This window comes from Hydra viridissima, unplaced genomic scaffold (genome assembly GCF_058129835.1).
Source record: "Hydra viridissima isolate aposymbiotic clone 2 unplaced genomic scaffold, HvirCarnegie_v1 scaffold_5, whole genome shotgun sequence".
Lineage (NCBI taxonomy): Eukaryota > Metazoa > Cnidaria > Hydrozoa > Anthoathecata > Hydridae > Hydra > Hydra viridissima.
The window spans coordinates 5,112,487-5,126,460 of record NW_028324304.1 but is presented as its reverse complement, the minus strand read 5'-3'; the positions used below and the strand labels follow the sequence as shown (position 1 = coordinate 5,126,460).

Below are 13,974 nucleotides of genomic sequence, written 5' to 3'. Positions count from 1 at the left end.
GACAATAAGCTTTCGTAATTTGGATATATCCAGGAGCACACTAAGAGTATTTTGAAGCAAGCGAAGACTTTTTTCTTTCATTAAATGGTAAATATGTTGATATAAAAACACTCTATAGAATTCATCGACCTCTTTTTTTTTTTCTCTTCAAAAAAAACATTGAAATCTTTTTTTCTTATTTGTTATTAAGTTTAAAATAAAAAAATAAGACTAAAGTTGATGTCGAAAGGAAGATTTTTTAAAAACTTTTTAGGCAAACTCGATGTAAAATCAACAACCTTTACACTAATTCTGGATTTAAAAAAATACCACATCTCTTTACAAAACTTTTGATCCATTGAAAGCTTCACATCAAGGTATAATACCCATCAAAACTCTAAAACAAATAAAAATTTGATTTTGGTACGAAATTTATTGCGGAGCACAAACTTGAAAGACATTCAAAAAAACTAGATTTAATTCTATAGATATATTTCATTCAACTCAGTAAATTTTAATCTGATTTGCAATAGTCAGAGCAACTTAATTTTGCTGCAAACAGCTTTTTTGTTTTTATTATATATAAACCTTTTAAATATATTACTATTTACTTATTATTATTATTTTATAATAAAGTTTAGTATGCAAAGTAAAACGAAGTACTAAAGTAAAAAAAGAGGATTTCATGGAAATCGATATACCAGAAGGTTGAACCTATAAAAAATGCATTTTTTAAGTCGCCATTTCGAAAATTTCAGTAAAAATCAAATGCTTAGTTTTTGTTAAGCTCCTTTGTTCAATTTTTTGGTCAATGTATTTTTAATCATCTGTCAAAAATTCAAATCTTTTATGCTTTTGACAAATAAATATTGCCAGGGTGGCATATACATTTTTAAACGTCGGCCATTTTAAATGAAAACGAAGAAAACCTTGGAAACTAAGAAAGTTATTTTGTATATTTTAAAATGCTGTTATCTAGTACTTTCTACAAGTGTGCTTGGTTCTTTGTTTAAAGACGTATTTAGTTCAGAAAATTTTAAGGCTCTAATAACTTAATGGTTCCTATAACTCGATGAGAATTCTCTTTTACATCCTTTCAATAGTTGAATACCCTTTGAGGTCTTTAAAGTTTTAACGGATCTGATCTTTATATATACTTTGGAGAAAAATAGTGATAAAAAAGCTTAAACCCTATCATTTTAACCTCAAAGGTTAAATTGACTGGTGTATGTCATGATCCAAAAAACACAAATTTGCAATCACGTGAAACCCGGCAACTTATCGTTTTGCTGAGCTAAACAAACTTTTGATTTAAATTTTTAACTCAAAGAAGAAGAGCTTCTGTTTAAATATTTATCATAGCAACGAGTAAAGGCATTGACAAATCAGATATAAACTAGCAACATGGTCGTTGTAAATTTTCTTAAACATAAGTTGTCTATATGTATGTATGTATGTATGTATGTATGTATGTATGTATGTATGTATGTATGTATGTATGTATGTATGTATGTATGTATGTATGTATGTATGTATGTATGTATGTATGTATGTATGTATGTATGTATGTATGTATGTATGTATGTATGTATGTATGTATGTATGTATGTATGTATGTATGTATGTATGTATGTATGTATGTATGTATGTATGTATGTATGTATGTATGTATGTATGTATGTATGTATGTATGTATGTATTCTGTTTTTGTTTTTTTTCCTTTTAGTAAATCAATACATTAAAAATGATACGAGGAGCAGACCCAGGGTTTGTAATCCTTCTAGTTCACTATGTGTAAAATAAATGTTTGCATTATTGACTCATTTAATTTATATTAAAGAGTTTTATTTAAAAATTTCTTAGACCATTGGCAAATTACAACAGTCTTACTGATAAACACTTGAGTGGCTATTTTGCAAACTTAAGAATGAGGAAGCACTTAATGAAGTCTGGATTGGTAATTTTTATTCTTTTTAAAAAAGTGTTCTAAAACCATAGAAGAATGCATATCTAAAAATTGATTTTTTACTGATTTACAAATAATTTCTATCCCAGATTTGTAATAAGTATTGCCAAGTCCAAAGTCTAAATCCAACTCGCTAGTGCTCAAGTCTTTAGAGTCAAAGTACTGGTTCAAAATCTGAGTTATTTAAGTTTTAAATACCATTACTTGTTGTCATCCCAAATTCTAAGTCTGAAAAAAATGATCTTGAATCTTGACTCCTAACTTGAGTACTAACTAGTACTAGAGTCAGGACTCAAGACTATTATTTTTTATAATGAGATTCTCAAACAATTTTTTTCTCTTCAAAATTTTAATGTTACATGTTTTGTTAAGTATTGATTTAAAAATAAACTTAATTCTTTTTCATAATATTTTAACCAGTTTTTTCTTCTAACATACATAAAATATATGGCTGTTTGCTGTTGGAAAATATATCTCTTTAAATTTAATTATGCTATAATCAATCTAATATATCTGTATAATGTACAATGTAAGTTGCAGTTCTATTAACTTGTGTAAATTGTGAGTTAGTTGTATTCCTAATCTTAACCTAATCTATACCTAATCTTTATTAGTTGATTGTGCATACAGCAGTATGCACATATGTATAAATAATGCAAACATGTCAATTGTGCATACATAGCGGTAACTTGTAATTTATTAACTTCCTTTTTAAGGTTTCGAGAGATGGTGTGGTAACCAGCGAAAGTGCATACCGTTTGAAAATGGCTAAATTAGAACATCGCAAGCATGTGAGGGATTTTTTAGCTTCAGCAATTGTTGAAAAAGCTTTAGACATGGAGGTTGGTTGTTTGTTCACTTTGCATATTTAGGTTCTTGGTGTTAAAAGCTAAAAGTTTTCTTTATAGCGAAGTTCTTTTTTTACAACTATATATTTAAAAACATTCTTTCAATTTAATTAAAAGAATCTTTTTTTAATGAGTTGAATTTTTGAAATTTTATTAATATTTCATTTTTTTAAATCAGTGGCATACCTGTTTATCAACCCAATATTTACATCATATCACAGAGGTACCTACCTGTGGTAGATGTAATTTTTAAGCACTTGATGTTTGTTTTTTTCTGCACTTTGACTGTCATAAAAAATGTTTGGTAGTATTTTTTAAGACAATATGGGAAGACAAAAAAATATAAATGAGTCTTTATTTAGATGGTTTTATATTTTTATAGTTTATTTTTTTGACCTGTATTAGATACTCTATTTTCACACTATCCTAATCATTTTTATATTACTAACTACATGTTATTTACTAATTACTGACCACATATAAATTCATTTTCATGCTCCTTGTTAAACTATTTTTAGACAAAATTTGTTATACAGTTGTTTACTCTATGGCATCTTTTTAATTCATAAATTTATCTTTTTAGCGATTAAGACAACATGAAATTCGCAAGCGACTTGATGAATTATATAAGATTGAGTTGGTAAATAAAATCAAAAGTGATAGAGCATCAAGGCCTACAGGAGAAGAAGAACTAATTGCTTTGCTATCCCCTCAGTCAAAATTCTCTCCATCCAGGATGGTTAAGAGTGCAACTCACTATAATAAAGAACAAACCAGATTACCAAATATCAATTTTGATGGGAGAAACCAAAGTACTTATGAGGTAATCTAAAAAAATGACATTTAAAATGGTTCCTTCTTTTAGATTTCATCATGCACTTAAGATTATTGATTTTCAACAAGTTTTTATTGAAATTTATTTTTAAAATAGATTTTTTCTGTAAATGTTTTTTTTTTTTTCTAACAGGGCAATCACACTTCTAAAAGCAGCACACAGCAAGCATTGTTTAAGCCTCATCCACCTCCAGGCAAAATAAAAAAGAAAAAGAAAACACACAGGGTAATATATATAATATATATATATATATATATATATATATATATATATATATATATATATATATATATATATATATATATATATATATATATATATATACATATTTACATATTTACATATACTCATTTAACATAACTTTAAAAAACTCTTAAACACATAACATTTTACATTTACTTTAAAAAATTTTATCAATTAAAACATTTGTTGAAAATAGTATGTGTATATCTTTGCTGTCTCTGCATATAAATATAGACAGTAATTTTTAAAGGAAAATTTAAAATATTAAGAGTGTTGTATTGTTGTTTGCTCCTATTTTTGTTCACTTGTTTTATCGTGACTTTCAGGGGCTAAAGTTAGCAAGAAGTGATTTAATGATCGGACATCGAATTCAGGTACCAAGTTTTATGTTTAACACTAAGAAAGGTTACTTTTTAAATGTAGCATTAAAAATTGATAAAAATAAAGAATTGATTGTTCATAAATTCTAAATGGTATTTAGATAAAATTTTGCAAATTTCATGTTAATTATGCAAATTATGCAAATTATGCAAATTATGCAAGTTATGCAAATTATATAAATAAAATCTTAATTAAATTGCTTAATTTCACATAATAAAAAGATTTTAAATGACCGCTGTGGTGTGAAACATCTGTTTCTGTTTTCTGGCAAAATGAGTTTGATTAAAAATTGCTATTTAATTTTTGAATGAATAATTTATTATTTTAAATCGACTGTAGCTGGTTTTTTTATTTTAAATTTATTATCAGCCTGAAAACATCGAAATATTTTTTTTCTATTTAAATTTCTAGCTTCAATCGATGGCAGAAGTCACAATGAAATACTTAGGTTCCTCGTTAAATTTGGCGAATGACATGTTTCCTTCGAACCGACTAAGCGAAATTCAGGTTGTACAACAACATTGTGGCGGGAACACCGTTTGCATATTTAGGGAACTTCTTCCTCCTAACAGTAAGAATTTTTTGAAAACTTCTTTCGTAAGTTTTAGAAAGTAAATTTCCTTTTTAAATTAATAAAAAATTTAATTTTCAATAAAAAAAAATAAGCATCGGCATTTCGTCTTTCGGTTTTAAACGAATAATAATAAAAGAGTACAAATTAAAATAAAAAGTACAAATAAAAATAATGTACAAATTTCTTTATCAATATAAGACAAATCAAGTTTTCTAAGATTTACTAAAATTGAACTCTTTATGCGTTTAAAACAGCCAGGTTTTTGGTGTGATATGTTAACATTCATACGTAAAATTGTTTCTTAAGACTTGTTTTAATCGATTAAATCAGTTAATATTTTTCTAAATTGCAACTTGGTTTGGATCTCCCAACAAATGTTGTTCTTGGTTTCTTTATAGCTATTTTTACATTTGTTTCTCGGCGGCATCGAGGATCTCCGTTCGGTTTAACCATAAACATTAACGGTATCAGAAATATTAGACTCAGTTCTTGTTGCGAATACAAGCACACACCTGGTTACAAGATTGGCGGAAAAAACAGTCAGTTCATGCTGGTTTCAGTACAGGGAGCCGCCCCTTGTTACAGGTTTCTTTAATTTTTTTCCCCATTTTTTTTATCCGTAAAAAGTAAAAACTTTTATCCGTAAAAAGTAAAAATCAAGATAACATACTTTTTTCTTTTTTAGATGCCAAGTGCAATTAAAAATGAATTCTGGCAACAATCCTAACGATAAAGAGGTTGCAAAGTTTTCTTAAAGATCTATAACTAAAAACTAACGAATGCTTTTTTAAGGACAGCAAAAAATGACAGTTTTTTTTATTTTCTTTGGGCAGTTTTCTTGTTCACTGTGTTGTAAATTCAAGAGAGATTTTTTTTATAGAGTTTTTGTAATAAGTTTGATTACAGCCGCAGTTGATTCACTTGCTTATTTTGAGTTTGGTTAAAACTTAACATTTAAATGCTGGACGACGCCTTATGCAACAAAATACATCATTTAGCATCGTTTAAAAAATTCCGTTTTTGTCATTTTCAGAATGACTCATCTAGTGACGAAGAAGAAGCAGCCAATAGTTTTGATGTCATTGTGAGTCGTGCTGGTCACAGGAGCGAGCAAAAAAGACCAGGTATTGTTCGATAGTCAACGGAAATTTGTGGTTTTTAAGTAAAGGTTTTACTTTATAAAAAATTAGCTCTTAAACATGGCGCTCTAGGTAAATAAAAAGGGACAAATTTTTTTTTTTAAATTTTATTCAAGTTTTACTTATTTTAACTAAATTTTGAAAAAATTTCAGTTTCAGCTGCCGTTCATACTGCAACTCAAACTATGGAGGAAAAAGGAAATCACGACTATGTGGAGGCTCAATTTGAAGAAGATGATGAAGAAAAGATGACTGGCTTACATGATAGTAAATTAACGTCAGAAGAATCCTCCGAGTCTGAATCCGATGTTGATAATGAAAAGAAATCTAAAGAAAGGTATATTGCGAAAGAGAAAAAAAGCGACAGCAGCAACAGTGAAGAGGGAGAAGAGAAATCGTATGAACAAGAAAAAGAACTTTTAAATTATAAAGATAATAAGCCGAATGAACAAGACGAGTCTCCTCATCCTTATAGCGAGCAAAAAGCCAGCATAAACTCCTCTGACGATGAAAACGACAGCAGAGATACAAATAGTGACGAACCCACCGAAACCCACGAGGACCAAAGATCTGAAAATGGCAGCGATTTGGAGGAAAGTGATAGTGACACGGAAAGTATTCATAGTAACAATGACCAATCATCAAAACTATCAGACACAGATGGTCATGAAGAAAATAATTCTATAAAAAAAGATACAGATAATAAAATACATATTGACAAATATAAGGGATCAGAAAATAATAAGGACGATAGTGACAAGGATGATAGTGAAAAGGATGACAGTGACAATGACGATAGTGACGGACATTTTGACCAAAAGGAGGACAACGAAGAAAATGTTTCCGAAAAGAAAGCAACTCGTGATGGAGGCTTTGACTATGATTCAAGCTATTACCATGAAAGCACCTCTGGTCAACAAGCAAATACTAATGATACTATCATTGATCCAAATAATTCTAAGAACGAAGAAGCGAACCTCGAACGAAAACTTTCAGTTGATTATGAGAGTAGTTTTGAAAAAGATACCGATAAAGACGATAAAAGTGACGATGATGATGCAAGTGAGAAGAGGAGTGGATACATGTCTTCTGTGATTAGCAGAGAGAGTACCATGGTATGAAAACTTGTTTCGTTGATTCAGATCTGAAATCGGTCCGTTTTGCAATATATAAGAGTTTATGTCTTGTCATTTTTGTTTGGTCTCGTTCATTGAAATTTCTTTTATTTAGCTGACAGGAAATGAGGATGGTCACTTTGACAGTGCAAACAAAACGATACAGTTTAACGAAGAAGTCGACGTTGTGGTAATTACTGTGATTTAGATTATGTAGTTTTAGTTCAAATTTTCTCGTTAAGCGGTCAGCATCAGTGTCAGCTATTCTCATTAAAATTTCTTAATTTTAATTGATTCTTAATTGTTGACTTTTACTCTTTAGCACTACGCTAAAAATGACGAAGTATCTCCTCAATTAACACCGCGCTCCGATGAAGATATATCAGAAAGCGACTACAATTTCGTCAAAAATACTGATGGTAGGGTTATACTAACTGATCTTGGTCAAAGCAGTGATGATGAAGCTGCTGAAAAATTGTCCGAAGAAGAAATGACTATAGATGTAAATAATTGAACTCTTTAAATGAATCAGAAGCAACAGCAATAAAGACTAGGCATTTCTAAGTGTAAATTACTTCCCGGTTATATTTTGTCTCGACTTCAGTTTTCCGTCCTGATAAGAGCGTTCGAAAATTCGTTAATGCCATTTGAGGGTGAATATATGTATGTAAACGTATACGTATATTAAATACGTATATTACATATGTGTATGTATATTTCAGCTTTTCAACTTTTAAAATTAATAGAAAGAGTTTTCACCGCTTTTAATTTTCACCAATAAAAAGTTTTTTAGGAGCTATATTTATTTACTTTTATTGTAAATAGATGATTTATATTGTGATTTTGTATATAAATTTTTTATCAGAAATATTATGCGTTGCTCAAAAACTTGTCATTCACTAATCCTGGTAGATAAGAAACCAGACGATTAATTTTTAGGACATTGTTTAATCCATGAGTTAATAGTCTTGTTTGGACCCCGTTATGCAATAGGGAACTAACCAACATTTACAATATCTCGAGATAATTACGAAAAACAACTTTAAAACGAGACGTAATTATTTTCTAGGAAAAAAAAACAAAACAATATGACAATTAAACATTTTTATTACACATTCACAACGATTAAGCATTACAAAGAAAAAGTCATAGTTTATTGTAAGTACTCAGGGTGAGTGTTGGTTCTTTTTTGCATAATGCAAATATGAAATTAAGACGCTAGAATAAAAAGTTTTAAATAATATTATTCTTTGGAGTTATTCTTGTGGCGGACAAAGGTAAGTTTTTTAAATGTTGTCTTCGAGTTAAAAATTTATTTCGCCATTGTAGCCGTCTATGCCCTCTTCAACTATTAAATATGATATTAAATTGTTATAAAACACGTGATCTACCGCAGGAATTAAGTGCAAATAACTTTTTTTTATCTTTGAGTTTAGGTTCAGCAACGGGTTTACCGTTCGGCCACAATGTTTATAAATATTTGGAAAATAATTCTTCACTTGACTTTTCCCTTTCTTTAAAATTGATTTCCTTTAGTATTTTCATTAAAACAGTTCACATTAATGATATTCATCATTAATGTGAACTGTTTTAATGAAAATATTAAAGTGCTCTTCTTTTATCAATTTTATTTCCCGCAAGTGCAACCAGTTTATTGGTTCGCCAGAACAGGTTTTCTTTCTATTAACAATCTCTTTTTCTAATTTTTTAGTACGAACAAAATCTTCTTTTTTCTTTCTATAAACTACAATAAAATGTTTCTTCCTAAAATCTTTCATAATTTAGACGTAATCTTCAGGAGAAAAAGTTTTATTTTGTTTTTTAATTTTACATTTAACGTCCCTAAAATCATTGTCGTTGGGTAAAAAGGTATGACCTGATAATAAGAACCTTAATCTAACATACTTTTAATATACTTTTACTTAAGCAGGAGTCAACCTCTTGGGCACCACGGCCTGCCTCACCTTCAATCCAGACGTGAAAGGTAGAATTTTTTCATTTTCCTGCCTAAATGCCACAGTTATACAACTATACTTGTCTTTTTTAAAGTATAATAATTGTTGTGAGGCGAGGTAACGGTAGCGTTTTCTCCATATCATAAGTTAAATTTTCTGTTTTTTCTCTGATGTCTTTAAATCTAAATTCATGCTTTCCCTAGCTTGCTCAGCTTAATGTTTATCTCTTTCTAAAATTATCAGGTTATTTTCGTCATCCAATAGAAGACTGTCTATTTTTGTTTTAAATGTATCACATTTGTGTATCTTTTTGTATCTTTTTTGGGGGTCTTTGTTTTTGTTCCAAAACATTTTTTTTTGTACGATGAAAATCCTACTGCATTGGCATTATCGGCTTTGTAAAGATCATACATTAAAGATAATTTTGTGCCTTCTTATAAATATTCATGTACCTCATTGATCACAAACTTTCAAGCTTCTTGTTTTGTAAAGGACAGTATTTATACGTTTTGTTGAAGCATTTAAGATATTAATAAACATTTCTTTCCAAATCCGTATTTTATTAACAAAATATTGCCTTGAAAACTGTCGTTTCGCACTAGAATGTGCAAAGTTCGTCGTTTTGACTATTCTTTAGCGCATTTTGCAATTAAACTTATCTGCAGATTATAGTCGCCCAAATTGCAACAATGGTCAAAAATTCTTTTTGTTCTTCCGCAGATTAGGTTCAAAAAAGAGTTCGCCGCTGTACATTTAAACCGTTTACAATACATGATTGACAGTACATGATTGACAGTAAAAGATCTTCATAAAAAAAAAGTTTTCTGACTTTTTTTGGTCGTCCCGTAATTAGTCGGCTATTTTCTTGCTCTGCAGAACCCTGACGAAAAGAAAGTGTTTTTTCATGTTTTTAAATAATACATAGAAATATTTTAAGTTAGAATAGTAAAGTTCCGAGTTACTGACCTTTTCATCACTTTTAATTAGCTGACCTGTTGATAATTGTAGATTATTCATTATTTTTTGAATTTCTTGCGATGCAACTGGAACACTAGAGCACATTTTCAATTTAATGGGTATTGTCTATAATATTATAATAATAATTGCCTATAATAACTACTATTATTATGCGTAATACACATTAAATTATTTTTACGCAAATAAATTATTTGCGCAATAATAATAGTAATTATTATTATAGGTAATACGCATAACAATAACTGCTGGAGATATGTAACAGAACCAAATAAGTTTTGTTATGCAATATAGAACCAAGTGACTTTGGTTCTCGTTTGAAAATTCTTAGTTAGAAATATATCAGTTTTCCAATATGAAGTTATTAGTAAATACATTCACAGCCTCTTACTAATGTGATTATAAGTTGAATATTATTATAGATATTTATAGTAAGCTTCTTTTCCAATTGACTCGTTTTTAAAAAAAAACGATGATTGGTTCCCTATTGCATAACGGGGTCCATTTTAGACTCGATTTCTGGAATCGAGGTTACTTTGTGCTTTGATTAATTTTTATCAAGCGAAAAGGACTGTGTTTAGTCATACAAAAAACATGTAAGCTATTAGGCCGGGTGAATAAAAATGAGAAATCGCTTTTATTCAGTTATTGGTCAGCTTTACGTGAATAAAAACTTCAAGAACTTTTCTTGAGTTTTTATTCACGTAAAATTGAGCAATTACTGAGTAAATTGCTTACCTTTACGCGAATAAAAATATGAAAAAAACTGCTGAAGTTTTTAAATCACGTAAAGTTGACCAATTACTGAGTAAAAGCAGTTGCTCATTTTTATTCACCCGGCCTATTGCATCAATGTGACTCTGTTGATATTGTCGGATTATTAACGTGGTAACGTTGGATTATTTGTAAAACCTGGCTAACAAAAATTTTCTGGAAACAATCAAAACACTCTGAAACAGCAAAATTTTGTCCAAAAAATGTTTCTAAATTTTGAAGCTAGGGACATATTCTGATCCAATTTTTAGCGCCATTGAGTATGTGTAAAATTAAACTTTTCATAAAAGTGCATTCGGCCAGTTTCTTACATAAAAATCAGGTTTTACAATTAAGCCAACCAATAAAACGAAAAAGCTATAACTACTACTTAGCGAGCCAATGAAAAAAATTCGTTTCAGCTTTTGGCTATGACTATACGTTACTTTACTCAAACTAATGCAAGACAGCGTCCATAACGAACGCACTGTCAGAAAACGGCGCAAAAAATGGGATATTTAAAGCATTTACGTGTATAAATAGCTTTTTTTCACAACGATGAGGAAACTCTTTGGAGAACAGGACCTAGTTTGACCATACTTTCTCGTCTTTTTTTAACTTCCTCTGGATCAGCAAGATAACCTCGGTTATCAGGATCCGAATACCATAAAATCAGTTTATTATTAGGCCGAGCAGACCTCGGTGTAATTTCATACTTTTCCGGCTTCAGTGCATATCTTAGGGCTACTCGGTCATTATAGACAGCTTTTAAAGTACCTCCATTTCGTTCAACCGCCTCGATCGCAGATTTTGATGCACGAGTAACTTCGATATCAATCTTTCCTTCAAACCAAGTAGCTCCCTAGAAAAATAGCGTTACGAAGATGATAAATCTCAGATCACATTGCAAATCAAAAACATCTTATAACCCTAGAGGTATCTTTTTTTCTGATACGATAAAAAAAAAAATTAAATTAAGGAGCTGCGTTTCATTTTACTAGTTCCTTTAACACGGTAATAAAAATTTTTAATATGAAAACTATTTCTATTTACAGATAATTTACATGTCACATAAATTACATAAACGAACACAATAAATAACAAATTAGATAACAATTCAAACCCCGCCAAGTAGTTTAATGCCATCTTTGACTCTTCCGGAAACGGCACCAGACTTCCATAAAGTACTTAGCGTAATTTTTTCATTAGGATCAATTCTTTTACTGTCAATCATGTATTGTAAACGGTTTAAATGTACAGTGGCGAACTCTTTTTTGAACCTAAAAATCATCATCATCATCATCATCATCATCATCATCATCACCATCACCATCATCATCATCATCATCATCATCATCATCATCATCATCATCATCATCATCATCATCATCATCATCATCATCATCATCATCATCATCATCATCATCATCATCATCATCATCATCATCATCATCATCATCATCATCATCATCATCATCATCATCATCATCATCATCATCATCATCATCATCATCATCATCATCATCATCATCATCATCATCATCATCATCATCATCATCATCATCATCATCATCATCATCATCATCATCATCATCATCATCATCATCATCATCATCATCATCATCATCATCATCATCATCATCATCATCATCATCATCATCATCATCATCATCATCATCATCATCATCATCATCATCATCATCATCATCATCATCATCATCATCATCATCATCATCATCATCATCATCATCATCATCATCATCATCATCATCATCATCATCATCATCATCATCATCATCATCATCATCATCATCATCATCATCATCATCATCATCATCATCATCATCATCATCATCATCATCATCATCATCATCATCATCATCATCATCATCATCATCATCATCATCATCATCATCATCATCATCATCATCATCATTATCATCATCACAACAGCAAAACAATAACTTTCTACTAACAGCTTATTAGTAAATCCATGTTTTGGCACAAGCCTATAGAAAGGTGTCTGACCACCTTCAAATCCAATTCGAGGATGTGTACCACGTTGTCCCTGACCTTTGTGTCCTGTCCCTCCAGTCTTTCCATGCCCAGAACCAGGTCCTCGACCTTTTACTTTGCGCTAATAATTATAAAAAAAAACTATTGATTAAAATAGTCAGGAGAATCCTTATAGTATACTAAAAATACTGAGGAAATTAAACTTTTTTCTTTGCTAAAACCTAACAACTAACTCTATTTGCATTATAAACAGTTCAGTTCAAAAGTTTTATTCAAATATAAACAATATAAACATTATTTGATAAACAAAATATGTAATTGAAAAAAAAAAAAAAAAAAAAAGAGTTGAAATCATAATGAACCTTCTTAAAAGCTCCTTTAAAGTCTCTGATATTATTAATACCAACTCGAGGCATATCTTTAATACATTGAAGATTTCTTTCAATATGGCACATGTTCCTAAACATTTCACTGAGTACCATTTCTGGAAAAAATTCTTTCAAAACAAAACAAAAACAAATAAAAGTACAAACATCATAACACTAACAAATTTCTTAATAATTTTTTAACATAAAACTGATAATTTTATATTAAATATTTAATATAAAATTATCAGTTACAAAACATAAACTTGTAACATAATTCACAAAATCTGAGTTCTGGTAAAAAAGATGGCTACTTATGTGCAGTTAGATTTCAAAAGAAAACACATTTGACTGACAACACTTATTACCTATGCATTGCTCTTACTTACATACTTTTCTTTATCATAAAAATTGTAAATAAACTCAACTCACTGATAAATAATATACATAAATGATTGATAGAGAGTTTTCATTTGCTAGTTAAAAGTTAAGAAGTGCTATAGCAAAAAAAAAATTATTTTTTACAGGTCAAAAACCCTGCATAATATAGATATATAATTTATATATTATAAATTAAGAAAATAATTCTTGTATTTGTTAAACATCCAAAACCAACAGGAAATTTAAAAAAATTTCCCAATTATAATATAAATCTATTTAAAATCAACATATCAGTTATCAGTGTATGAGTTTAAATATATACATAAATTACACACACACACGCATACACACACGCGCGCGCACACACACACAAAAACACACTTACATATAACGGATAGTTTAAAAGAATTTTTAAATTTCTTCAAATTTTAATAAATGTAAAAGCATTT

At 29.6% G+C, this 13,974-nt stretch overlaps 2 protein-coding genes across 4 annotated transcripts; one reads left to right on the top strand and one right to left on the bottom strand.

The window, feature by feature from the left end:
• On the top strand, positions 1–7,968 carry LOC145189398 (uncharacterized). Of its 3 annotated transcripts, none has more exons than XM_090087777.1 (14): positions 1–87; positions 1,706–1,746; positions 1,843–1,936; positions 2,662–2,787; positions 3,377–3,616; positions 3,761–3,853; positions 4,198–4,245; positions 4,664–4,823; positions 5,225–5,411; positions 5,512–5,563; positions 5,860–5,950; positions 6,119–7,080; positions 7,196–7,270; positions 7,403–7,968. In XM_090087777.1, exons 2-14 carry the CDS (start codon positions 1,724–1,726, stop codon positions 7,592–7,594), a joined length of 2,343 nt encoding a protein of 780 aa, XP_089943903.1. In that variant the 5' UTR covers positions 1–87; positions 1,706–1,723; the 3' UTR covers positions 7,595–7,968. The 3 variants fall into 3 exon arrangements, with proteins under 3 accessions (XP_089943903.1, XP_089943904.1, XP_089943902.1); XM_090087778.1 differs by lacking the exon at positions 1–87 and adding an exon at positions 890–1,392; XM_090087776.1 differs by lacking the exon at positions 1–87 and having other exon boundaries at positions 1,597–1,746.
• A 3,312-nt stretch (positions 7,969–11,280) lies between these two features.
• LOC145189473 (uncharacterized) lies at positions 11,281–13,312 on the bottom strand. The gene is made up of 4 exons (XM_090087732.1): positions 13,142–13,312; positions 12,740–12,900; positions 11,887–12,043; positions 11,281–11,625 (listed from the first exon to the last, which is right to left on the bottom strand). Exons 1-4 carry the CDS (start codon positions 13,259–13,261, stop codon positions 11,314–11,316), a joined length of 750 nt encoding a protein of 249 aa, XP_089943858.1. The 5' UTR covers positions 13,262–13,312; the 3' UTR covers positions 11,281–11,313.
• Positions 13,313–13,974: the final 662 nt, after the last annotated feature.

Bases quoted from the DNA above. Each gene is read 5' to 3' on its own strand.
- LOC145189398 (XM_090087777.1), top strand. From the start codon at position 1,724: ATGATACGAGGAGCAGACCCAGG. The intron at 5,412-5,511 runs GTTTCTTTAATT...TTTCTTTTTTAG, and splicing joins GGAGCCGCCCCTTGTTACAG to ATGCCAAGTGCAATTAAAAA. The intron at 7,271-7,402 runs GTAATTACTGTG...TTTACTCTTTAG, and splicing joins ACGAAGAAGTCGACGTTGTG to CACTACGCTAAAAATGACGA.
- LOC145189473 (XM_090087732.1), bottom strand. From the start codon at position 13,261: ATGGTACTCAGTGAAATGTTTAGGAACATGTGCCATATTGAAAGAAAT. The intron at 12,044-12,739 runs GTTAGTAGAAAG...GATGATTTTTAG, and splicing joins CATGGATTTACTAATAAGCT to GTTCAAAAAAGAGTTCGCCA. The intron at 11,626-11,886 runs GTTTGAATTGTT...CTATTTTTCTAG, and splicing joins GCATTAAACTACTTGGCGGG to GGAGCTACTTGGTTTGAAGG.